Here is a 26,489-nt window from a genome sequence, read left to right as displayed (position 1 = left end):
AACAAGAACTGTGTATATCAAGCGTATAAGGGATTTCCCATTCCAGAAAGTGGTGGCCTATCTATCTCCAGGATGTGCAACTGCTTCTTAGATTGGGCCTTCCAGAGTTTTCACATGGAATGAAGATGGGCTGCAGCATTGGTTTAGTGCTCTGACCCTTTTCCAACTCTACTAATGTATACTATGTGCATCACACACACACACTATGTGCATCACACACACACACACACACACACACACACACACACAGAGTATATGCCACAAATACAGTCTATATCCTCCGTCCCATTGTGTCTACATCTAACTATGTAGTACATGGGTCCTTGCTCGTCAGATTTGCACAACATACTGGAGTTCAGGGGCACAGTTGCCGCCGCACAGGAGCTCAGGGGCACAGTTGGTGCCACACAGGAGCTCACGGGCACAGTCGCCACCGCACAGGAGCTCAGAGGCACAGTTGGCACCACACAGGTGCTCAGGTGCACAGTTGGCGCCATACAGGAGCTCAGGGGCACAGTTGGCGTCACACAGGAGAACAGTCGCCACCGCACAGGAGCTCAGGGGCACAGTTGGCACCACACAGGAGCTCAGGGGCACAGTCGCCACCGCAGGAGCTCAGGGGCACAGGAGCCGCCACCACAGGAGCTCAGGGGCACAGGAGCCACCCCCACAGGGGTACAGTCACCGCCACCATAGGAGCTCAGGAGCACAGTAGGCACCACATAGGAGTTCAGGGGCACAGTTGGCGCCGCACAGGAGCTCAGGGGCATGGTTGCTGCCACCACAGAAGCTCAGGGGCACGGTTGCTGCCACCACAGAAGCTCAGGGGCACAGTTGCTACCACCACAGAAGCTCAGGGGCACAGTTGTCGCCACCACAGGAGCTCAGGGGCACAGTCGCCACAACCACAGGAGCTCAGGGGCAAAGTCGCCGCCACCACAGGAGCTCAGGGGCACAGTCGGCACCACATAGGAGCTCAGGGGCACAGTTGCCGCCGCACAGGAGCTCAGGGGCATGGACGCCACCACCACAGAAGCTCAGGGGCACAGTATCCGCCACCACAGAAGCTCAGGGGCACAGTCACCGCCACCACCGGAGCTCAAGGGCACAGTCGCCGCCACCACCGGAGCTCAGGGGCACTCCTACTGACAGGCTTGCTTCTCTTATACGTCCAAGTTTTATAGCTCCTACTAACTTTCTTGGATTAAAGAAAACTAGAGGAATGAGACAAGATTGACGATATCACTGCTGTCTATCATTTTTGACCCCCTTCCTTGATAAATGTCCTCTAGGGCACATAGTGTCTATGGAAGGAACAATGTTGGAGAAAGGTCTGGGATAAAGTCAGTTTTACAAAGACTGATAGGTCAAGAGCATTAGTAAGAGTCCATGTTTGTGATCGTTGCCATATGTAAATCAGGCGATCACATCTTTTATGTGAATGTAAGGTAACTGTTGTCAGCAACATCCTCATAAAGACACTGTATGGGGTCAGCTTTCCAATAACAGGGGTTCTCCAGACATATACTGATGACCTATCCCGAAGATCAATACTAGATGATATGTGGGGCTCTGACAGCTGGCACTCTACCAATCAGATGTGTATTGGGTACTGCTGATCAGTCGGGCTCCACACACTGTTTACATCAGACCCCTGCTAAAGCTGCTTATGGGTGGGGGTGCTGGATCCCACCAATATGAAATTGATGCAGTGCAGTGTGATCCAGCAAAGCACACCGGTGTTCTCAATGGGGAGGTGGGAGTACGCTACAACCGGCCACGTCTGGCAACAATCTATCTCCTTACGCTCCCTGGCATCCTTGGTCAGGAGAAATTCAGGAGGCCACAATGCATACAAGTTGTTTGTTTGCTGAGAGTCTACAGGCTCCCATAGATTGATGTCCAATTGCCCTTCATATCTTGCAGAAAGTATCTGAAAACAATGGCTGATTTACTGCAGTGCAGGCTGGCATGGCTCCAGCACAACTTTGCCAACTGCCTGCTTAATAGGAGGTATAATACACCTTTGGGAAGAGTGAAAAAGCAATAGAGCGGCCCTACTGCAGAAGCCCTTTGCATTATTAAATATCCTGCTGGATGACTTTCATGTTGTCATCTGGAACGGGCAAGGAGAGCGCAGAGATCCGTCACACATTTGTATGCTGGCACATTCTCCTCCCAGACCAGTCTTCCTCACACTTGCTGTCCTCAATCCAACACACAGAGATCTTTCTGCACATTTTCTAACCATAAAATGATTAATTCGTACTTGTCAAACATGAAGCAATAATAAAAATATAGAGCGAGCTAAGCCCGATGTATAAGTGAATGGCCGATTATACTGCACAGTACCCCGGAGAATAACGCCCAGTGTCATACGGAAGGTCTTGTACTGGAGGGGATGGTGGGCTACAACATGGCAAACAGGTGGGAAGGGGATAACAGAAGTTCGCCCTAGTAATTTCCTATTACATGGTTCAAACAGCGCGCCTGCCCACGTACGAGGCCGGTTATGAGGACATGCACATTGGGGAAGGACTGAAATACCAGCCAAGGCAATTAGATAAAGGACACAAGCTGGATCCGAGCCTCCGAAGACAACGCTACATGAGTCACCTGCACATCCTGCAGAGAGAAAATTCTTGGGCTGAAGAAAAACATGTCCTGGCAATGAATTAGGAACCAGTGCTATAAATGAGGCACCCCTTGGATCACTGCATCTGGCACAGACGTAGGTCAGCTCCAACAATTGTGATCTCAGGCCCCGTAAATAATGATTGGGGTATATTATTATTACTATTATTATTATTATTTATTTAGCACCATTAATTCCATGGTGCTATACATGAGAAAGGGGTTACATACAGAGTTATAGATATCGATTACAGTAAGCAGGTTTACAGTGACAGACTGGTACAGGGGGGAGAGGACCCTGTCCTTGCGGACTTACATTGTATGGGATAGTGGGGAAGAGGCAGAAGGTAGGGGCGAGGCAGCGGCTCTGGCGATGGCGAGGCGGCGACTCTGGCGATGGCGAGGCGGCAGAATGGTTATTGTAGGCTTTCTTGAAGAGATGGGTTTTCAGGTTCCGTCTGAAGGAGCCGAGGGTGGTGGATAATCGGACGTGTTGAGGCATGGAATTCCAGAGGATGGGGGATATTCGGGAGAAATCTCGGAGGCGGTTGTGTTAGGAACGAATAAGTGTGGAGGAGAGTAGGAGGTCTTGGGAGGATTGGAGATTACGTGAGGGAAAATATTGGGAGATTAGTTCAGAGATATAGGGAGGGGACAGGTTGTGGATGGCTTTGTAGATCAGTGTTAGTAGTTTGAACTGGATTCGTTGAGGAATTGGGAGCCAGTGGAGGGATTTGCAGAGGGGTGAAGCAGGGGAGTAGCGAGGAGAGAGGTGGATTAGCCGGGCAGCAGAGTTGAGGACAGACTGGAGTGGTGCAAGAGTTAGCAGGCAGGCCACAGAGGAGGGTATTGCAGTAGTCGAGGCGGGAGATGAGGGCATGCACAAGAGTTTTGGTAGATTGCGAGCTGAGGAAGGAACGGATTCTGGCAATATTTTTGAGTTGGAGGCGACAGGAGGTGGCAAGAGTTTGAACGTGCGGTTTGAAGGACAGGGCAGAGTCGAGAGTTACCCCGAGGCAGCGGATTTCAGGTGCGGGAGAGAGCGTGATGCCGTTTACCATAATAGATATGTCAGGTAGGGGGGATACGTGAGATGGGGGAAAGATGAGGAGTTCGGTTTTGTCTACATTGAGTTTTAGGAAGTGAGAGGTGAAGAAGGAGGATATGGCTGACAGACACTTCGGGATTCTGGACAGCAGAGAGGTGACATCTGGGCCAGAGAGGTAGATCTGAGTGTCGTCCGCATACAGGTGGTACTGGAAGCCGTGGGACTTTATGAGTTGTCCTAGGCCAAGAGTATAGATGGAAAAAAGTAGGGGCCCTAGGACAGAGCCTTGAGGGACTCCAACAGAGAGAGGGCGGGATGAGGAGGTGGTGTGGGAGTGGGAAACGCTAAATGTGCGGTCAGAAAGGTATGAGGCAATCCAGGACAGGGCAAGGTCTTTGATGCCAAGGGAAGAAAGAATCTGTAGTAGCAGGCAGTGATCGACTGTTTTGAAAGCAGAGGACAGGTCAAGAAGGAGGAGGATGGAGAACTGTCTGTTAGCTTTGGCTGTAAGTCATTAGTAATTTTTGTCAGAGCAGTTTCGGTGGAGTGGTGGGGGCGGAAGCCAGATTGGAGGTTGTCAAGGAGAGAGTTAGAAGAGAGGTGGGAGGAAATTTGAACATGGACATGCTGCTCAAGGAGTTTTGAAGCAAACGGGAGCAGTGATATGGGGCGGTAGCTGGGCATAGCAGTTGGGTCAAGGTTAGTTTTTTTGAGGATGGGTGTGATGGTGGCATGTTTGAAGGCCGAGGGGAAGGTACCAGAAGATAGCGATAGGTTGAAGAGATGGGTTAGGGCTGGAATGAGCATGTTAGTGAAGTTGGGGAGCAGGTGGAGGGGATGGGGTCAAGTGCACAGGTGGTGAGGTGCGATTTGGAAAAGAGGCAAGTAAGCTCTCCTTCAGTGATGTTGGAGAGGGAGGTTATTAGGGAAGGGCAGAGGTCTGGTATATGGAGTGGTTGGGGTCATGGAACAGTTAGGGTTTGCCTTGTTTGGTCGATCTTATTTTTGAAGTAGGTGGCAAAGTCCTCGGGAGAGATGAGGGGAGTTGGAGGTGGCAGTGGTGGGCGGAGGAGGGAGGTAAATGTGCTGAATAGTTGTTTTGGGTTGTAGGATAGTGAAGATACAAGGTTAGTGAAATAGGTCTGTTTAGCGGAGGTGAGCGCTAATTTGAAGGCAAATATAGCTTGTTTGAAAGCAGTGAAGTCGTCTGGCAGGCGTATTTTCTTCCAATGCTGCTCTGCAACCCTGGATGCTTGTCGAAGTTTTTTTGTGAGATTGTTATGCCAAGGTTGCCCATTGGTTCGTCGCACAGTGCCATGCATGAGAGGGGTGACTGAGTCTATGGCTTATATGAGGGTGGAGTTATAGAAAGCGGTATATGTCGGGAGTAGAGATGTGCAGGACCCTTGTCCAGAGTTATGTCTGTAGTGCCTGGCCACCGAATAAGATCCCCGTGACCTGCCACCGGCCGGCATCCTTGTGACTGATTAGTCGGCTCGGTATAGTGTCACGTGTATGTTGCACCCCAATGATTACATGTATTCCCACGTACAAATCATGAAAGGTTCAGGGGATGCCGCTGGTAGACAGTGCACAGGGCTCTGGTCTGCTGACTGTAGATACCAGCGTGGTTCCTTGACCGCTGTATAAAGTTGGACAAGTGTGCTATCCTTTCCTTAATGAAAAAGTTAAAAAGTTATACAACACATCAAAACAATGGAGGTCAAAAAGACCCTTGTGGCCTCGCCGTATCAATGTGGACCTATGGCCTTGTCTGACATGTGCACTGGGAGCTTCTCTGGGGCAAATTCAGAGTATTTTCACGTACTAGATGAGGGCCGCGCTTAGAGCAGGCGGGGTCAGGCTTTTTCACCATGAATGCTGTTTTTTGTAGGGTCTACCACATGCTGGAGAGCCCTCAAATAGCAATAATCATTTAATGCCTATTGCTCCCCATTATCATGCTGGCCATGCTGTGTATTAGAGGGGACGTTATTCTTATTATTACCGCCCACAAGAAAGGGAGCCGCCAGTCATCAAGATCTGCTTGTCCCCGCTCCGCAGGCTACTGCCAGGGCGTCATTTACTGTTTGGACACACATCGGACACCATCTGGATAAATGGAAGCAGTTTTTTTTTTTTTTATTTCTATTGCTCTAAACTTATGTGGAAGTAATCAACCCACAGAAGTAAGACAACGGTGAGTCAGCGAGGAAGCATTACAGACTGGATTACCGAATGACAGGTCATCGCACGGAAGTGGCTGGTGTAGGTGTCATCACACGCGTCACAGGAAGCACAGTCAGTGCTAGGACCCTCGTACACACCTCACACTGCACCCAGTGTAGCCTGCCCAGCGATACTTATGCCGGGGTCACACAACCATAGATTCTCTCATCCAAGAGAATTGGGCCGATGATGCCAATGACACTCCTATCAGATGTATGCGCTGCTGTGAACGAGGCCTACAGGAACTAGAACGGATAGAGGCGCGTAAAATGTGTAGAGGACTGACACAAATACAAAAAATACATCAGACAGCCGCCATGTGATAAACACAGGACAGCGTAAAGTATCCTAAATGTGAGTGGCGAGGAGCTGTGTGCACACGATGCAGATTTGCTGCGGATCCGCACTGTGATTAAGGATATGTGCACACGTTCAGGATTTCTTGCAGAAATTTCCTGAGCAAAACCGGACATTTTCTGCAAGAAATCCGCATGCGTTTTTCTCGCGTTTTTATGGCGTTTTTGGTGCGTTTTTTTTTTTTTGCGGATTTTTCTGGAGGTTCCCAATGCAATAATATAGTGGGAAATCCGCAAAAAATCCGCAAAAGTAATGACCATGCTGCGTTTACTGCGATGCCTTTTTTCGCAGAAAAAAAAACGCACAATGAGCACAAAAATTGCGGAATGCATTCTAAATGATAGGATGCATAATGTATGCGCTTTTTTAGCGTTTTTATAGCGAAAAACGCGAAAAATCTGCAACGTGTGCACACAGCCTTACAGTACCATGTAAATCAATGTAAAAAAAAAAAAGTTGTGCAGATGGTGCAGAAAAATCAGTGCGGAATTGCTGCGGATTGAAAAGAAGAGCATGTCACTACTTTTGTGCGGATCTGCAGCGTTTCTGCACCCTTCCATGATAGAAATCCACAGTGGCAAAAACTGCAGAAAATCCGTACAAAATCCACATCAATTCCGCAGCAAATCCACATAAAAACCGCGGCAAATCCGCGACTGCGGATTCTGCCAGGAGATGCAGATTTTGTGCAGAAAATTCTGCACCACATTTCCTACGTGTGCATATAGCCCTAACACACCTCATCATTAACTATGTGATGTAAATCGTACTATACTTACTCCGACAAGCAGAATGGTGGCAAACGCCATGTACAGTGCGGCCTCCCTGTCCACAGGCTGAGAAGCCATGAAAGGGAAGGTTTATCAGAAGAGAAGACGACTTTCTATATACTAAAAGATACGTAAAACCAACAAAGTCTAAAATTATCACCACAACTTCAATAGGAACGTTTTACATATGAATGAAATCTAGGCGACCGCACAATCGCTGCACAGATTTCGGCTAGGTTCACACTGCGTTAGGGCAATCCAGATGTGCTACAAATGAGCCCAAATTGTCTTGTATTATTGCCATCATGTTAATGCATGTGGCTGCGCATCTGCCTGCATTTGCAATACAGTTCTATGCAGCACGAATGCTTCCGTTCACTGTGCGTTCGCCGTACCGGTCCCGAAAACGTGCTAGTCCGCGTTGTAAGGTGCATTACAAACTAATGGACCATTGCAAACGCATGCCGATTTTGACATGAGTTAGGATCCGTTACATTAAAGTAAGTCTATGGGTGCGTTAACGTGTCCGTTACATTGCTTTAGTGCTGCCTACAAACAGATCCGTTAAACGGATGGCACCTAACGCAATGTGAACCTAGTCTTACAGGTGAAAGTGAGTGCAAACCTCGGAAATTACCCCGTGTATAAGGCATTTAACGAGACCTAGATCAGTTGTGCATGTGTCAAGTGCCACAAACACACAGATTAACTCCCCTATACCAAAGCCGCTATGGCAGCGCCTGATCTAACCTGGTTCATACTTGGGACCAGGGAACAAGGAGATCGATAGCATGATCCATTCACTGTAGGCAGAACTGTCAGTCATCCGCTAGTGACGTGCTATACTACAGCCGCCTGCAGGGATCCACTAGTGATGTGCTATGCTACAGCCGACTGCAGAGATCCGCTAGTGACTTGCTATACTACAGCCGCCCGCAGGGCTCCGCTAGTGACGTGCTATACTACAGCCATCTGCAGGGATCCGCTAGTGAAGTGCTATACTACAGCCGCCTGCAGGGATCCACTAGTGATGTGCTATGCTACAGCCGACTGCAGAGATCCGCTAGTGACGTGCTATACTACAGCCGCCCGCAGGGCTCCGCTAGTGACGTGCTATACTACAGCCGCCTGCAGGGATCCACTAGTGATGTGCTATGTTACAGCCGACTGCAGAGATCCGCTAGTAACTTGCTATACTACAGCCGCCTGCAGGGATCCACTAGTGATGTGCTATGCTACAGCCGACTGCAGAGATCCGCTAGTAACTTGCTATGCTACAGCTGTCTGCAGGGATCTAACAGTGATGTGCTATGCTTCAACCCACCTTCAGGGTTAAGCTAATGATGTGCTAGGCTACAGCCACCTGCAGATATCCGCTAGTGACGCCCTGTGCTACAGCCACTTGCATGGATTCGCTAGTGACGTACTATGCTACAGCTACCTGCAGGGATCCACTAGCGACTTGCTATGCTACAGCCGTCTGCAGAGATCTAATAGTGACGAGCTATGCTACAGCCATCTGCAGGGATAAGCTAGTGACGTACTATGCGACAGTCGCCTGCAGGGATCCGCCAGTGACGTGCTATGCTACAGCCACCTGCAGGGATCCGCTAGTGACGTGCTATGCTACAGCTACCTGCAAAGATCCGCTAGTGACGTGCTATGCTACATCCACCTGCAGGGATCCGGTAGTGACGTGCTATACTACAGCCACCTGCAGGGTTCCGCTAATGACATGCTATGCTACAGCCGTCTGCAGGGATCTAATAGTGACAAGCTATGCTACAGCCATCTGCAGGGATCCGCTAGTGACGTGCTATGCGACAATCGCCTGCAGGGATCCGCTAGTGACGTGCTATGCTACAGCCACCTGAATGGATCCGCTAGTGACGTGCTATGCTACAGCCACCTGCAAGGATCCGCTAGTGACGTGCTATACTACAGCCACCTGCAGGGATCCGCTAGTGACGTGCTATGCTACAGCTGCTTGCAGGGATCCGCTAGTGATGTGCTATGCTACAGCCGCCTGCAGGGATCCGGTAGTGACGTGCTATGCTACAGCTGCTTGCAGGGATCCGCTAGTGACGTGCTATGCTACAGCCGCCTGCAGGGATCGCTAGCAACGTACTATGCTACAGCTGCCTGCAGGGATCCGCTAGTGACGTGCTATGCTACAGCTGCTTGCAGGGATTTGCTAGTGACGTGCTATGCTACAGCTGCCTGCAGGGTTCCGCTAGAGACGTGATATGCTACAGCTGCCTGCAGGGTTCCGCTAATGACATGCTATGCTACAGTCGCCTGCAGGGATACACTAGTGACGTGCTATGCTACAGCCGCCTGCAGGGATCCGCTAGTGACGTGCTATGCTACAGCTGCTTGCAGGGTTCCGCTAATGACATGCTATGCTACATCCACCTGCAGGGATCCGGTAGTGACTAGCTATGCTACAGCCGCCTGCAGGGATCCGCTAGAGACGTGCTATGCTACAGCTGCCTGCAGGGTTCCGCTAATGACATGCTATGCTACAGCCGCCTGCGGGGCAACTATTGCCCTCACATATCATCAGGAATACATGGCTCCTAATTATATGTTCATTCTGCTCCCCGGGCTGGAGACATTAAGTCATACTAGGGGACAAGTTATGCCTACAGAAATAATTAGCTCTTCTACACTAATTACAATTGTCTTATTCATAATAGTCGTATTACTAAGCTGCAAACCAACACTTTCCTAGCATTATGGAAACATAAGACACTGTAGCTTCCAAGTGTAACCATATTCTTTATCATGTTTTATGCTAATGTGTAGATTTACTTAGAAACCATAAGTCCATTTACACAAACCGAACAAAGGCACCAAATGACTGCGGATCAGGCACGTGTGCTCATCATCAGCTGTTTACACAGGCAGATTAGAGGTGCCCGGACGGTCTGTAATATAGGGGTGGACATATCAGTGTTGCAGCAGCATAGGGGCCAAACACATAAGGGGGCACACTCCCACCTCCAAAGCAGCGCGTTTTAGACAGAACTATTGGACTGCAAAGTGCCCATATACTGCACAGGGGCGCTATTCTGTCTGTGTCTGCAACTGTCTGTACACAGAGGATGTGCTGCCGAAAACTGATCTTTTATGCAGCACAAAGGTCATGTTGCATGATCGGGTGATCGGCAGCTTTTAGGTTAGGCTGCAATATTATAGTGAAATGAGTGTTACTTGGAAGGCTGGTTCACAGTAATCTTGCAATGTAAATGGACCTTTACGCTTGATAATAGTTAAGCAACCTTAACCCCTTAATGACCACCAATACATATTTTACTGACCTGAGATATGAGAAAATAGCCTCCCCATACAGGTGATAATCCAGCAGCTGTACACTATAGCTGACACCCTGCTGCATCAGCCACCATCAGTGTTGGCACCAACCATGGCCATTTATCCCCTTACATGCAGATGTCCAGAGTGACTACAGCATCTCAATGGTTAAGTGTGTATGGCTTCTAGCTCTTTAACCCCATCAGCGCCCTGACATCATGATTGTGTGCTCCTGATGTTTGCCATGGCAATTTACAGCCAAATAGCGGCCTCAGAGACTGCCGGCTACAGCGGCCAGTTCAGAAGTTACCGACATTCAGGTGGTAAAAGTACATTTTTTAAATCTGGTCATGCCACTTTACATTAATTCCTTAAAAGCACCTGAAGGGTTAATAATCTACCTGACAGCAGTTTTGAATATGTTGACTGGTGCAGTTTTTAGAATGGTATCACTTTAGGGGTCCTATATACTGGAAAACCCCCAAAGTCACTTCAAACCTGGATAGGTCCCTAAAAAGAATAAATGTTGGAAATTTCCTTGAAAAAATGAAACATGACTGCTACATTTTTAAACCTTCTCAAATTAAAACATTTTCCAAATGGAAAGCAGACACTAAGGAAATGCTATTTATTAATGTTTGTGTGTGGTCTGACTATCTGGATTAAAGGCATAATCAAAGCTTGAAAATTCCTAAGATTTTAACATCTAAGTCACATGCCTGATATTTTTGTAAATTAAACAAAACATATCGACCTAAATTTACCATCATAAAATATGTGTCATGAAAAAAACAATGTCAATCAAGGGGAAATGATAAAGCTTTCCATTATTACAACAAAGTGACAGCGGGCAGAATTGGTCAGTACCACTGAAGAGTGTAGTTTATTCTATGGCACCGCGGGCCTGGTGCTTTAAATGGAATTCCATTCCCCGTCTCATCCTCCCTGCCGTCGCCTTCATCCTTCTCCCGCGTCGCTCCGGTCAGTCTTTGGTGACCTGCCGGCTGCTCCTAGTCGTTATGGCCGCCTTATGGCTTTCATGGACTTGCACTGAGCTCTTGAGATATAACTTCCGACTTCCAGACAGGCAAAAGTTATGGGCACATGATGGACTGGAGCGGCGTCAGTAAAAGGTGAAGTCGACGGAAGGAGAGTAAATGACCAGGGGGAAAGGACTTAAAATTAGAGCGCCACTCCAGTGCTGGAAAAAAAGTGGTGCTTTAAGGCAAATGTGTAAGAGTCCGAGTATGGACGAGGAAGCGCAGACTGTGATTCTACACTAATGAGTAGAATCATATTGCGAGGTTATTTCCAACATGCAATTGTTTTTATGGCGTACATTGTAAAAAAAAACAGTCAACTGTGGTGGTGGGGGGTCCACAATGTCACCGCAGTTTGGCTACGTTCACATTTGCGTTGTGCGCTGCTGCGTCGGCGACTCAACGCACAACGCAAACAAGAACGCATGCCAAAACGCATAGTTTTGCGACACATGCGTCCTTTTTTTGCCGGATTTTGGACACAAAAAAAAATGCATCTTGCTGCGTCCTCTGCGCCCTAACGCTTACGGCAAAAAAGACGCATGCATCGCAAAACACATGCAAACGCATGTCCATGCGCCCCCATGTTAAATATAGGGGCTCATGGCGCATGCGTCGCTGCGGCTGCGCCCGACGCAGCCCGGCAGAACGCTAATGTGAACGTAGCCTTAGAATTTGTTCCCGTTTTCCAGCACACAATGTGGTTAAATGCATGGTGTCATTCAAAAGGACAACTCATACCGCAAAAAACAAGTCCTCATATGTCAATGTGGATAGAAAACTAAAAGTTATCCCTCTTGGAAGAAGGGGAGAAAAAATGGAGTTTCCCATGGAGGGGCTGGGAATTGACCCCACAAAGTATGGTACAAATATCTTATCCAACACACGTCAATATTAAAGGCTTGGAAAACCACTTTATAACAGAATGTAACCCGCTTTCTAAGAGAATATAATTATTTCCTAAATGGGGAACTTTCAAAATCGCCTTCAAAATGGATCAAGTGGAAGAAACCCCAACACCACACTGAATACGGCCAAAACTCCTTATACCAAGAGCGAAAACCAAAGGTGGGACACTGGCACTACTGTACTAGCACCCCTCAGCCCCAGGGCACCCCCCAGCGCCAGAAAACCCCTCTGCCCCCAGAACGCCCCTCTGCCCCCAGAACGCCCCTCTGCCCCCAGAACGCCCCTCTGCCCCCAGAACGCCCCTCTGCCCCCAGGACACCCCTCAGCCCCCAGGACACCCCTCAGCCCCCGGGCACCCCCCAGCGTCATGGCACCCCTCAGCGCCAGGGCACCCCCCAGCGTCATGGCAGTCCTCAGCGCCAGCGCTCCTATGCCAACAGCACAAGGAAATATGTTGTAGGAGACAAAAGGATGATGTCATGAACGCCAAGAAATATGCAGGGACACGCCGTCCCCGAGCGCCAGTGATGGACATCTGCTGCTAGTGACAGGACACGCTGTACTGATGATGCCGCTTTGCCTTTTTCTCCACCCCAGGGGTCTGATCAGCCATGTACAGCCACTCTGTGGTTTCAGCTTTCAGGCTCGGATCCAAAACCTATGAGATCATTTATTTACATAGATGTGAAACTGAACACCTCGCTAAAGTGCTGATTTACATGGGGCTGCCACCTCAACCCATCCTTATGGAGCACGCCACAGGTGCTGTGATGAGAAGGAGATGGTCACAATTTCCTGTGAAATCTCAGCACTGGCCAACCTGCACATTGGTGATCAGAGGCAGACACCGACAGATGGGGTCACAGTGCCAGCCCCCTCTAGCCGCTGCACTGTGCAGTCTGTAATAGCGGACCACCACTTCCCCTTATGTCCGAGGCTGGAATGTGCTAAAAGTCATAGTAACAAAAAGAAAAATAATCCGGGCCTGCTGCAGCTTCAGGTCTGAGAATACACAGAGTGCCGCGGCCCCTTTATTCTCAGAATCAGTGGTGGGGTCTCAGAACATGAGCAAAGTGATGGCAGAGCCAGGAAAATGCCTTCAATGTTAGGCTACGTTCAGATTTGCGTTGTGCGCCGCTGCGTCGGCAACGCAACGCCCAACGCAAATAAAAACGCACCAAAACGCACGCAAAAACGCGTGATAATTAGTTTTCCAGGTGATTCTAATTAAATGAAAACTACTTAAAAATTATGTTCCACATTAAGCAGGCCTCAGGCTTCAAGTAATATGGGAACTAAAAAGGATCTCTCTGCTGCTGAAAAGCATTAAATAGTGCAATGCCTTGGACAAGGTATGAAAACATTAGATATTCCACGAAAACTTAAGAGTGGTCATCATACTGTGAAGAGATTTGTGACTGAAACAGAGCACAGACAGAGTTCATGCAGATAAAGGCATAATGAGGAAGGTTTCTGCCAGATATTCATGGGATTAAGAGAGCAGCTGCCAAAATACCATTACAAAGCAGCAAACAGTTATTTGAAGCTGCTGGTGCCTCTGGAGTCCCTCGAACCTCAAGGTGTAGGATCCTTCAAAGGCTTGCTGTGGTGCATAAACCTAATATTCCGCCACCCCTAAACAGTGTTCACAAGCAGAAATGGTTAAAGTGGGCCCAGACATACATGAAGACTAGTTTCCAAATAGTCTTGTTTACTGATGAGTGTCGAGCAACCCTGGATGGTTCAGATGGATGGAGTAGTGGATGGTTGGTGGATTGCCACCATGTCCCAACAAGGCTGTGACGTCAGCAAGGAGGTGGAGGAGTCACATTTTGGGCCAGAATCACGGGGAAACAGCTGGTAGGATGCTTTAAGGTTCCTGAAGGTGTGAAAATGACCTCTGCAAAGTATATAGAGTGTCTGACTGACAACTTTCTTCCATGGTATAAAAAGCAGAAACGTGCCTTCAGGAGCAAAATCATCTTCATGCATGACAATGCACCATCTCATGCTGCAAAGAATACCTCTGAGTCATTGGCTGCTATGGGCATAAAAGGAGATAAACTCATGGTGTGGCCACCATCTTCCCCTGACCTCAACCCTATAGGGAACCTTTGGAGGATCATCCAGCACAAGATCTAAGAGGGTGGGAGGCAGTTCACATGAAAACAGCAGCTCTGGGAGGCGATTCTGACTTCATGCAAAGAAATACAAGCAGAAACTCTCCAAAAACTAAAGAATGCAAGAATTGTGACGGTGATATCAAAGAAGGGGTCCTATGTTAACATGTTACTTGGCCTGTTAGGATGTTTTGGAGTTAAATAGCTTTTTTGTTCAGTGAATGTGACCTCCTAATGCTGCAAATTCCACAAATGAGCATTTTCAGTTCTTTAAAACATATCAAATGTTTAGAAATTCTACTGTGCCTAATAATTTGGAACAGTGCATTTTGAGTTTTTATTTTGGAGATTACACTGTTATCATTGGGAGGTTTCTTCAATATAATTTGATGTATACTCTAACGGGTGATGACTTTTATTAGACTGGCTGAGATTTGCATCGACCATTTAGGAAAATCCGAGAAAAATATAATTTGTATAATAATTTGGAACACAGCGTGTATGTATGTATGTATGCATGCATGCATATATATATATATATATATTTTTTTTTTTACTTTGACCTCCTCCTCTGCTTGTGTGTAGCAGGAATGCTCACTTGCTACGAGCGACAACCACGGGGCGGAGCTCCTAGCAATCTGGCAATGACAAGCACAGAAGTCTGGTTGTCATGCCATCCCATCTGTGACCCGCGATCATGTGATGGAGTCACCGATGGGCGGAGCCAGTAACGCGCTTCCTGCAGGTGGAATAGTGATCCACCCGCAGCTGTTGACTGCGGCATTTAACCTTCACCTACAGGAAGCGCGGCACTGGCTCCACCGATCGGGGAGAAAGTGACGCATAAGTGAAGAGAAGTCAATTTCTCTTATTTTCACTTGTACTAATCACGCAGTGTTTGTTTAGATGACAGCGACCATTGAAGTCTTATAAAGCCATATTATGGGCCACGAAACCATTGTGGGGCATACTGGACCAAATATATGAAGAAGTGGTATTTCTGCTACACATGTATGTATATATATGTGTGTGTATATATATATATATATATATATATATATATATATATATATATATATATATATATATATATATATATATATATATATATATATATATATATATATATATATATCTACACATCACACACAATATATTCACACAAACATGCACAGATACAAATAAATGTGTCAGATCGATAACACCAGGTTTGATCCATTTGGAGCATGAAGCCCGGCCCGCACCCCACTTTCTAACTCGAGACGCAGTGGAGAGAGCGAAAATGTTGCACAAATTGTGACTTTTGGGGGCTCAGATTATACAGCACAATGCGCAGCTTTTCCTGATGGAAAGGACACATAGGGGGTCTCTCCTGCAACACACGATGCCCAGCAGGACTTAGTGATTTAGGTGGTGGGTACAAGAAGATGGGTATGAATGACCTCCGATACAGAGCCTGGCGAAGACATATGATGGCTGACCAGAGACGGGCTGGACATGTGTAATGGCAGCTACATCCAGGTCTCTACCAATACTTCACATTCCTGCCTTATCGCGGGGCAGAGGGAATGTACAAAACAGAAATTCCTAGAACTGTACAATGGTGAAAAGAACACAAACAAATCCGGCTGTGAAGTGCGGCATCTGGTGAGTGACACTTACTAGTACAAGACTTCATTAGCTTCATGTCTTTCATATCGGACAGTTCCACACATCAATCTGCAATACAGAAAGACAGATTACCATCACATATACACAGCCGTGTATTCATAGTCATTGCCATGTGTCTGATCAGGGGGAAAAGAAGAAACAGGTTACAGAGAAAGTGTAGCTACTGACATAAAAAGCTAAAAAGTAACTCCTCACATGGGACCATGATGGTAGGTACCAGAAGAGCATAGAACGGCCTGAGAATACAGATTCCATAGGATCCATGATAGAAGGTGTATTGTAGAGAAGAGCAGCTCCTACATACAGCGGAGCACTGCATGGCGGCACGGAAAGTGCAGAATATGTACTCAGCGGGCCACCATACTCCATAGTACGAGGCTTTAGTGTCAGACTATCAGCAACCTGATCCTTCTGGTGAAAAAAAATAGAAAATGGAGTAGCTCAAAGTAGAAATGTCAGCCAAACATCAGATTAGTAATGTGCGGCCCTGGGTGGGAGTGCTACACCATGAGCACATGGAAGTGCGACTGGGGGAGAGAAATGTCACACAAAGGAAAGCAGAGGAGAACGCTCCCTCGCTGACACATTGCCTCTCAGCCTCCCAACTTGGATATTTTCCATACCAATTAAGTAATTAAGAGACGACAGTTTTACATGAACGGCCCCGTGTAATTGTGCTCCTGAAATGGTGCAGCTGCTCCGCCATAAAGCTCCACAACAACTCCTACACAGCCTCGCTCCCCGCCATGTCAGAGTGGGATGTCACAAACTAGGGGCTGCGCAGCACATACAACAATCAGACATTTACATGGGGCTGTAGGTTACCCCTGCATGGTTCACTCATTTTCAGCTGTAAATACTGGAGCGTTGGCTCGGTTTTGCTGAACACTGAAAGAATTCACATGTTCCAGCAACATGATATTTCACGGATCTCATTAACATTGTTGGTTTAGTAAAACATTGCGATTTTATGGCAAAAATATAAAGTGTCATCAAGCTCTGTGGCCTCTGATGTCTGACAAAGGGTTTAAAATATTCCGACACCGGCAAAAAATGAACCCCCACTGCCGAGCACATGACACCTCAGCTGGCCGCACTGCCGAGCACATGACACCTCAGCTGGCCGCACTGCCGAGCACATGACACCTCAGCTGGCCGCACTGCCGAGCACATGACACCTCAGCTGGCCGCACTGCCGAGCACATGACACCTCAGCTGGCCGCACTACCGAGCACATGACACCTCGGCTACCCGCACTGCCGAGCACATGACACCTCGGCTACCCGCACTGCCGAGCACATGACACCTCGGCTACCCGCACTGCCGAGCACATGACACCTCGGCTACCCGAACTGCCGAGCACATGAGACACCTCAGTTACCCGCACTGCCGAGCACATGACATATCAGTTACCCGCACTGCCGAGCACATGACACCTCAGCTGGCCGCACTGCCAAGCATATGACACCTCAGCTGGCCGCACTGCCGAGCACATGACACCTCAGCTGGCCGCACTGCCGAGCACATGACACCTCAGCTGGCCGCACTACCGAGCACATGACACCTCGGCTACCCGCACTGCCGAGCACATGACACCTCGGCTACCCGCACTGCCGAGCACATGACACCTCGGCTACCCGAACTGCCGAGCACATGACACCTCGGCTACCCGAACTGCCGAGCACATGAGACACCTCAGTTACCCGCACTGCCGAGCACATGACATATCAGTTACCCGCACTGCCGAGCACATGACACCTCAGCTGGCCGCACTGCCAAGCATATGACACCTCGGCTACCCGCACTGCCAAGCACATGACACCTCGGCTACCCGCACTGCCAAGCACATGACACCTCGGCTACCCGAACTGCCGAGCACATGAGACACCTCAGTTACCCGCACTGCCGAGCACATGACATCTCAGTTACCCGCACTGCCGAGCACATGACACCTCAGCTGGCCGCACTGCCAAGCACATGACACCTCGGCTACCCGCACTGCCGAGCATATGACACCTCGGCTATCCGAACTGCCGAGCACGACACCTCAGCTACCCGAACTGCCGAGCACATGAGGCACCTCAGTTACCCGAACTGCCGAGCACATGAGGCACCTCAGTTACCCGAACTGCCGAGCACATGAGGCACCTCAGTTACCCGCACAGACGAGCACATGAGACACCTCAGTTACCCGCACTGCCGAGCACATGACATATCAGTTACCCGCACTGCCGAGCACATGACACCTCAGCTGGCCGCACTGCCAAGCATATGACACCTCGGCTACCCGCACTGCCAAGCACATGACACCTCGGCTACCCGCACTGCCAAGCACATGACACCTCGGCTACCCGAACTGCCGAGCACATGAGACACCTCAGTTACCCGCACTGCCGAGCACATGACATCTCAGTTACCCGCACTGCCGAGCACATGACACCTCAGCTGGCCGCACTGCCAAGCACATGACACCTCGGCTACCCGCACTGCCGAGCATATGACACCTCGGCTATCCGAACTGCCGAGCACGACACCTCAGCTACCCGAACTGCCGAGCACATGAGGCACCTCAGTTACCCGAACTGCCGAGCACATGAGGCACCTCAGTTACCCGAACTGCCGAGCACATGAGGCACCTCAGTTACCCGCACAGACGAGCACATGAGACACCTCAGTTACCCGCACTGCCGAGCACATGATACCTCACCTACCCGCACTGCCAAGCACATGACACCTCAGCTATCCGGACTGCCGACACCTAACCCGAACTGTAAAAAATTCTTTAAATCCAAATACAAGCAGCGAAGAAAAAAATAATATTACACAAGGAAACTGTCCGGTGGTGGCAGCGAAATAAGCAAGTGGCATTATAATGCGAGCTCTGCAGCTAACAGCATAATATCCAGTATTGTGTAACAACCTGTACAAGCGACTATAAGAAAGCAGAAACAAATTAGCGGAGGCCGCGGAAGAGATGAACATTATGCCAGGTAACAAAGTAAAATGGAAGCTGACAAATTAGTCATACAGCCCACACATTGCCTTTAATTACACGCGCTGATTATATATAATTTGGTGTCCCAGCAGAACCCAAGCTTTCATAGCCTTTTCACTTTAATTGTAGATGAAAGTCAATAGAAAGTGATGTCAAATCTGGGCCGACCTGCTGTCGGTAATGTGGAGTGCACACATGAAACTCTGCGAAAAACTGGTTAAGTTGATCTGTTGTGTGAAGATGCGGCCGCGTATTTCAGCACAATATGGGGACAGGTCCACACTGGCAGTGCACTGAGCTTGTAGGACATTATAACTTTCATACTTTGGTCAGCCATGAGTTGCTCAGGATTTGTTCAATCTCACACCTTTGTCAGCCACAGGCCTTGTGCAATCTCACACCTTTGTTGGCCAATATTTACTTTTTTACGCATCGCTAATGTAATTAAACTGTACTAATCTCAACAGCCATCTCAGGTGACCAAGACAAGATGGTAAACATGGGGGGGGAGAAATCACAAAGATAAATGGGTTTCATATACTGCTGTATTTTTTTTTTTTCAATTAAAAAAAGGCTGCAAAACCCAATACCTGCGTTTCTGCTGAGTTGCCTTTAATAGGTGAAAAATGCTGAAAAACTGCTGAAAAAGGCTGAGAAAAGTTACATGCTCCATGCCCAAAAACATGAAAAGCATGGTACTTTGATGTTACTGTTAAACACAGCTGAAAATGAGCATTAAAAAAAAAAAGCCCATAAAAACCGCAGCAAAAGTACTACAGCAAAGAAACGAAGTATAAAAATCCCAAGGATCATAATAGAAAAGATAATTTTATTGATACAAAAATACATAGCAAGAAGATATGACCAATTAAAATCATGCACCAAAACAGGTAGTCAATAGAGAGAAACTCTAGGTATACTGGTGTAAATGGGGGGCACTAAATATATCCGGGGGTAAGTATGCTGCTAGCGATGCAGCTATTGCAAAATCCTATCATAATAAGGTAGTTCCTGCAAAGTCCCCAGGTGTCAAAGACAGTACCCCATGAGGAACATGCCTAATAAGTAAATAAATAAATAATAGTCTATGCGTGCTTACCCATAGTATAGCCGGACAGCTCACCCACTTTGCACCAGGAGCCCCTTGACGCACGTTTCACCACCAAGCTTTTTCAAAAAAGCCCCAATGTGCCCTACAGTCCATGGAATTGGGGAAGTCATACGAAGGTTCTCTAGTGGATTTGCTGCTTGTGGGTAGAGACACCTGTGATGTCCTGTACACTGACACTTTGCCACCAGACAGCATCTCTTAGCGCTCTGAACTGAGATATTAATATACAGGTATCACAAGGAAGCTAGGCTTATATGTGTAGATCACTACGTACACGCTTACTTGTATACCCAGCCTCAATATACGCAATTAGCAGAAGAGATAGAGTGTTTTCTACAAGGAATGCCATGTGTGTTCACCACCAAAATCCACGGATGTTTTCAATGCGAGATCAGAGTTTCTACTCATACGGCTGTGGCTTTTGTTACCACAGACTTGTGACATGTGGGATGGGTGGCCCCATTCAAGGGGACTTGTCTATTGGGACTAAATTCAGTATGGATCACTTCAGAAATCTTAGAAATAACGTTCTGGATTTAAGGGCAAATAAATGCACAGTGGATTATTCTTGCACATAAAGCCTGTCGTTGGGACCTACCCTTATAGTCCTTCATCAATTCTAGCTTGTCGTTGGGACCTACCCTCTTAGTCCATAGTCCTTCATCAATTCTAGCTTGTCGTTGGAAGCTACCCTCAGTTATTCATCAATTCTAGCTTGCAGCTGGGACCTTCCCTCATAGTCCTACATCAATTCTAGCTTGTCGTTGGGACCTACCCTCTTAGTCCATAGTCCTTCATCAATTCTAGCTTGTCGTTGGAAGCTACCCTCAGTTATTCATCAATTCTAGCTTGCAGCTGGGACCTTCGCTCATAGTCCTACATCAATTCTAGCTTGTCGTTGGGATCTACCCTCATAGTCCTACATCAATTCTAGCTTGTCATTGGGACCCACCACCATAGTCCTTCATCAATTCTAGCTTGTCATTGGGACCTTCCCTCATAGTCCTTCATCAATTCTAGCTTGTCATTGGGACCTTCCCTCATAGTCCTTCATCAATTCTAGCTTGTCGTTGGGATCTATCCTCATAGTCCTTCATCAATTCTAGCAGGAGCCCAATTTGATGGAACACATGAACCACACGATAGGCGATTCTGGACCCCGAGAAGGTGCCTTACCTCAGCTGATGTTCCCGCAGGTTGGACAGGGCCTCCATCCCATGGAGGTAGGAATACACAATCTCTAGATCCTACAAGAGAAGAGAAAAACACTATTATATTGGGAAAAGATTTGCTGATTAAGAATGACAAGTATGTGCACCTACATAAAATGCTGAGGACAGCTGCAAATACTATGTCCTCGCTTATCTTGGACCGATTCGGAGGTATGTAAACGTACCTCATGAAAAATAGAAGGAAAGGTTATTGCAGACTTGTGTTCCTAAGAAAGCTCATTTCACAATAATCTTGCAGTCTAAACAGACTGCCGAGAACCAGGTTAGGCTACTTTCCCATTTCCGTCGGTACGGGCCCATCGCAATGCGTCGGGCCGACGCACATTGTGAAATTGCTCCACGATGTGAGCAGCGGATGCAGTTTTTCAACGCATATGCTGCCCATTCTGCAGTCCGGGGAGAAGGGGGCAGAGTTTCGGCCGCGACGCACAAAACACGACAGATCCATCGCACGACGGACGCGACATGTGCCCATCCGTTGCTAATACAATTCTATGGGCAAAAAACGCATCTTGCGGGCACATTTGCAGTATCCGTTTTTTGCCCAAACCGACAGATTGCGAGGGAGGACAAAAGATGGAAGTGTGAAAGTAGCCTAAGCTAGACGCTCATTCGTCGGGTGAAATGATCTTTGGTGCTGAACATCAGCAGCCTATGCGCACAGAATGATCTATCGTGAATCCATCAGCACACACATTGTCGTGGTCTACTTATCTAGACAGGCTAAGGAGAGACCATTACTAGGCAATAAAAAGTGGAGGAGTTCAAAGGGTTTTCCAAAAACATAACTTTGACAAAAGGCAGGCAAAGTAATGAGTCATACGCACTGGTAAAATGGCCGTCCGGTGCTCCTTGGCAGTCTTCCTTTACATGGTGCAGCAATGGCATAAAGCCTATACACATGACCACTGCAGGCAATAAATGACCCCATATACCGCAGGAACCCACTGAGGCCAGTGACTGGCGGCAGAAGTCACGTGTGTAGATCAATGACTAGTAATTAAAGACCAGTGTTGCAGAAAAGACATATTCAAATAGCCACATGACTGCTGACGTCACGGACGCCATCGCTGCAGTTAGGCTAGCACATGGGGGATTTGTCGGTAGTGATAAATCTAAGATTTTTTTTTACCCATTTTGTGAACTTGGAAAATCCCTTTATCAGAGTACTCTGTACTCAGAGCATTCTGTCAAAATGTGAAACTAGCAATATAAAAAAATGGAGAAGAATAGAATGTCACAAACAGCAGAGAAAAGTGAAGTGTTTCCAAAGTCACGCCTCCACTTTACATAGAGCGCCAATGGAGTCCACTATAGCCCTGATCAGCGCAGCGTCCTTACAATTAGTGGCTGCCATTATTTGCATTTCCTGCCTATTCCTCTTGATATAACGCAGTGAACGTCTGACAGGTCATGGCTGGGGATGAGACTTCCCGCCGACACGTTTTGTTTGAGTAATTGACAATCGTACGAAGAAGTCATCGGTAAGGGTTTAATGCTGCTTTTAAGACCTTGAGGAAATCCCCTGCAGAATAAATATCAAGCGAGATATTATGCAGACTGGCATTCCAGATGGATAGGAATATTGTGATCCACTAATCATTAGGCGCTGGGCCCAGAGGAAGAGGAGCAAGAAAGGCTTCCGTATAAAAGAAAATCCACACGCACCCGCCGCAGCGCCAGCCTGTTTGATAGATGGCGTTCTGTTCTGGCGGCAAATAAAATAAGTATCATCCTCTAGGGGGCCAGACAGATGGAAAAAGTGATCTTTACACTCCAGCACACTGGTGGAGCTCCAGTGCAACACCGGGGGGCCGGGCAAGGTCTCAGTTATTACTAAACTGCAGGTTACAAGGGCAAAATGGCTCCAGGGACTGCAGATCCAAAATCTCCGCACCAGGATCAGGATCTCAGTCAGCAACCATGACTTTACTAGATGATAGCAGCAGCTTCAGGGTACATTCCCAGACCCCATTATTAGAGTAGAGGATAGCAGCCGCTTCAGGGTACATCCCCAGACCCCATTATTTCAGTAGGGGATAGCAGCCGCTTCAGGGTACATTCCCAGACCCCATTATTACAGTAGAGGATAGCAGCCTCTTCAGGGTACATTCCCAGACCCCATTATTACAGTAGAGGATAGCAGCCTCTTCAAGGTACATTCCCAGACCCCATTATTACAGTAGAGGATAGCAGCCTCTTCAGGGTACATTCCCAGTTCCCATTATTACAGTAGGGGATAGCAGCCTCCTCAGGGTACATCCCCAGACCCCATTATTACAGTAGGGGATAGCAGCCGCTTCAGGGTACATTCCCAGACCCCATTATTACAGTAGAGGATAGCAGCCTCTTCAGGGTACATTCCCAGACCCCATTATTACAGTAGAAGATAGCAGCCTCTTCAGGGTACATTCCCAGACCCCATTATTACAGTAGAGGATAGCAGCCTCTTCAGGGTTATATTCACAGACCCCATTATTACAGTAGAGGATAGCAGCCGCTTCAGGGTACATCCCCAGACCCCATTCTTACAGTAGGGGATAGCAGCCTCTTCAAGGTACATTCCCAGACCCCATTATTACAGTAGAGGATAGCAGCCGCTTCAGGGTACATCCCCAGACCCCATTATTACAGTAGAGGATAGCAGCCGCTTCAGGGTACATCCCCAGACCCCATTATTACAGTAGGGGATAGCAGCTGCTTCAGGGTACATTCCCAGACCCCATTATTACAGTAGGGGATAGCAGCCTCCTCAGGGTACATCCCCAGACCCCATTATTACAGTAGGGGATAGCAGCCGCTTCAGGGTACATTCCCAGACCCCATTATTACAGTAGAGGATAGCAGCAGATTCAGGGTACATTCCCAGACCCCATTATTACAGTAGAGGATAGCAGCCTCTTCAGGGTACATTCCCAGACCCCATTATTAAAGTAGGGGATAGCAGCCTACTCAGGGTACATCCCCAGACCCCATTATTACAGTAGGGGATAGCAGCCGCTTCAGGGTACATACCCAGACCCCATTATTACAGTAGAGGATAGCAGCCTCTTCAGGGTACATTCCCAGACCCCATTATTACAGTAGAGGATAGCAGCCTCTTCAAGGTACATTCCCAGACCCCATTATTACAGTAGAGGATAGCAGCCTCTTCAGGGTACATTCCCAGTTCCCATTATTACAGTAGGGGATAGCAGCCTCCTCAGGGTACATCCCCAGACCCCATTATTACAGTAGGGGATAGCAGCCGCTTCAGGGTACATTCCCAGACCCCATTATTACAGTAGGGGATAGCAGCCTCCTCAGGGTACATCCCCAGACCCCATTATTACAGTAGGGGATAGCAGCCGCTTCAGGGTACATTCCCAGACCCCATTATTACAGTAGAGGATAGCAGCCTCTTCAGGGTACATTCCCAGACCCCATTATTACAGTAGAGGATAGCAGCCTCTTCAGGGTACATTCCAAGACCCCATTATTACAGTAGAAGATAGCAGCCTCTTCAGGGTACATTCCCAGACCCCATTATTACAGTAGAGGATAGCAGCCTCTCCAGGGTTATATTCACAGACCCCATTATTACAGTAGAGGATAGCAGCCGCTTCAGGGTACATCCCCAGACCCCATTCTTACAGTAGGGGATAGCAGCCTCTTCAAGGTACATTCCCAGACCCCATTATTACAGTAGAGGATAGCAGCCGCTTCAGGGTACATCCCCAGACCCCATTATTACAGTAGAGGATAGCAGCCGCTTCAGGGTACATCCCCAGACCCCATTATTACAGTAGGGGATAGCAGCTGCTTCAGGGTACATTCCCAGACCCCATTATTACAGTAGGGGATAGCAGCCTCCTCAGGGTACATCCCCAGACCCCATTATTACAGTAGGGGATAGCAGCCGCTTCAGGGTACATTCCCAGACCCCATTATTACAGTAGAGGATAGCAGCAGATTCAGGGTACATTCCCAGACCCCATTATTACAGTAGAGGATAGCAGCCTCTTCAGGGTACATTCCCAGACCCCATTATTAAAGTAGGGGATAGCAGCCTACTCAGGGTACATCCCCAGACCCCATTATTACAGTAGGGGATAGCAGCCGCTTCAGGGTACATTCCCAGACCCCATTATTACAGTAGAGGATAGCAGCCGCTTCAGGGTACATTCCCAGACCCCATTATTACAGTAGAGGATAGCAGCCTCTTCAGGGTACATTCCCAGACCCCATTATTACAGTAGAGGATAGGAGCCTCTTCAGGGTACATTCCTAGACCCCCTTCTTACAGTAGAGGATAGCAGCCTCTTCAGGGTACATTCCCAGACCCCATTATTACAGTAGAGGATAGCAGCCTCTTCAGGGTACATTCCCAGACCCCATTATTACAGTAGAGGATAGCAGCCTCTTCAGGGTACATTCCCAGACCCCATTATTACAGTAGAAGATAGCAGCCTCTTCAGGGTACATTCCCAGACCCCATTATTACAGTAGAGGATAGCAGCCGCTTCAGGGTACATCCCCAGACCACATTCTTACAGTAGGGGATAGCAGCCTCTTCAAGGTGCATTCCCAGACCCCATTATTACAGTAGAGGATAGCAGCCGCTTCAGGGTACATCCCCAGACCCCATTATTACAGTAGAGGATAGCAGCCGCTTCAGGGTACATCCCCAGACCCCATTATTACAGTAGGGGATAGCAGCTGCTTCAGGGTACATTCCCAGACCCCATTATTACAGTAGGGGATAGCAGCCTCCTCAGGGTACATCCCCAGACCCCATTATTACAGAAGGGGATAGCAGCCGCTTCAGGGTACATTCCCAGACCCCATTATTACAGTAGAGGATAGCAGCCGCTTCAGGGTACATTCCCAGACCCCATTATTACAGTAGAGGATAGCAGCCTCTTCAGGGTACATTCCCAGACCCCATTATTACAGTAGGGGATAGCAGCCTCCTCCGGGTACATCCCCAGACCCCATTATTACAGTAGGGGATAGCAGCCGCTTCAGGGTACGTTCCCAGACCCCATTATTACAGTAGAGGATAGCAGCCGCTTCAGG

The 26,489-nt window shown here is 48.1% G+C and overlaps 1 protein-coding gene across 13 annotated transcripts in view; it reads right to left on the bottom strand.

Moving 5' to 3' along the window:
* The window catches only part of RAPGEF2 (Rap guanine nucleotide exchange factor 2), a 253,329-nt gene that overhangs the window by 146,199 nt on the left and 80,641 nt on the right, over positions 1-26,489 (bottom strand). For all 13 annotated transcript variants that reach the window (XM_069744150.1, XM_069744146.1, XM_069744157.1 and 10 more), the window contains exons 2-3: positions 21,376-21,446; positions 16,085-16,141 (exon numbers count right to left, since the gene is read on the bottom strand). In XM_069744150.1, coding sequence (XP_069600251.1) covers positions 16,085-16,141; positions 21,376-21,446 — 128 coding nt within the window. The remainder of the gene's footprint in view (positions 1-16,084; positions 16,142-21,375; positions 21,447-26,489) is intronic.

This window comes from Ranitomeya imitator, chromosome 1 (genome assembly GCF_032444005.1).
Source record: "Ranitomeya imitator isolate aRanImi1 chromosome 1, aRanImi1.pri, whole genome shotgun sequence".
NCBI lineage: Eukaryota > Metazoa > Chordata > Amphibia > Anura > Dendrobatidae > Ranitomeya > Ranitomeya imitator.
This window is presented reverse-complemented; position numbering and strand designations above follow the sequence as displayed.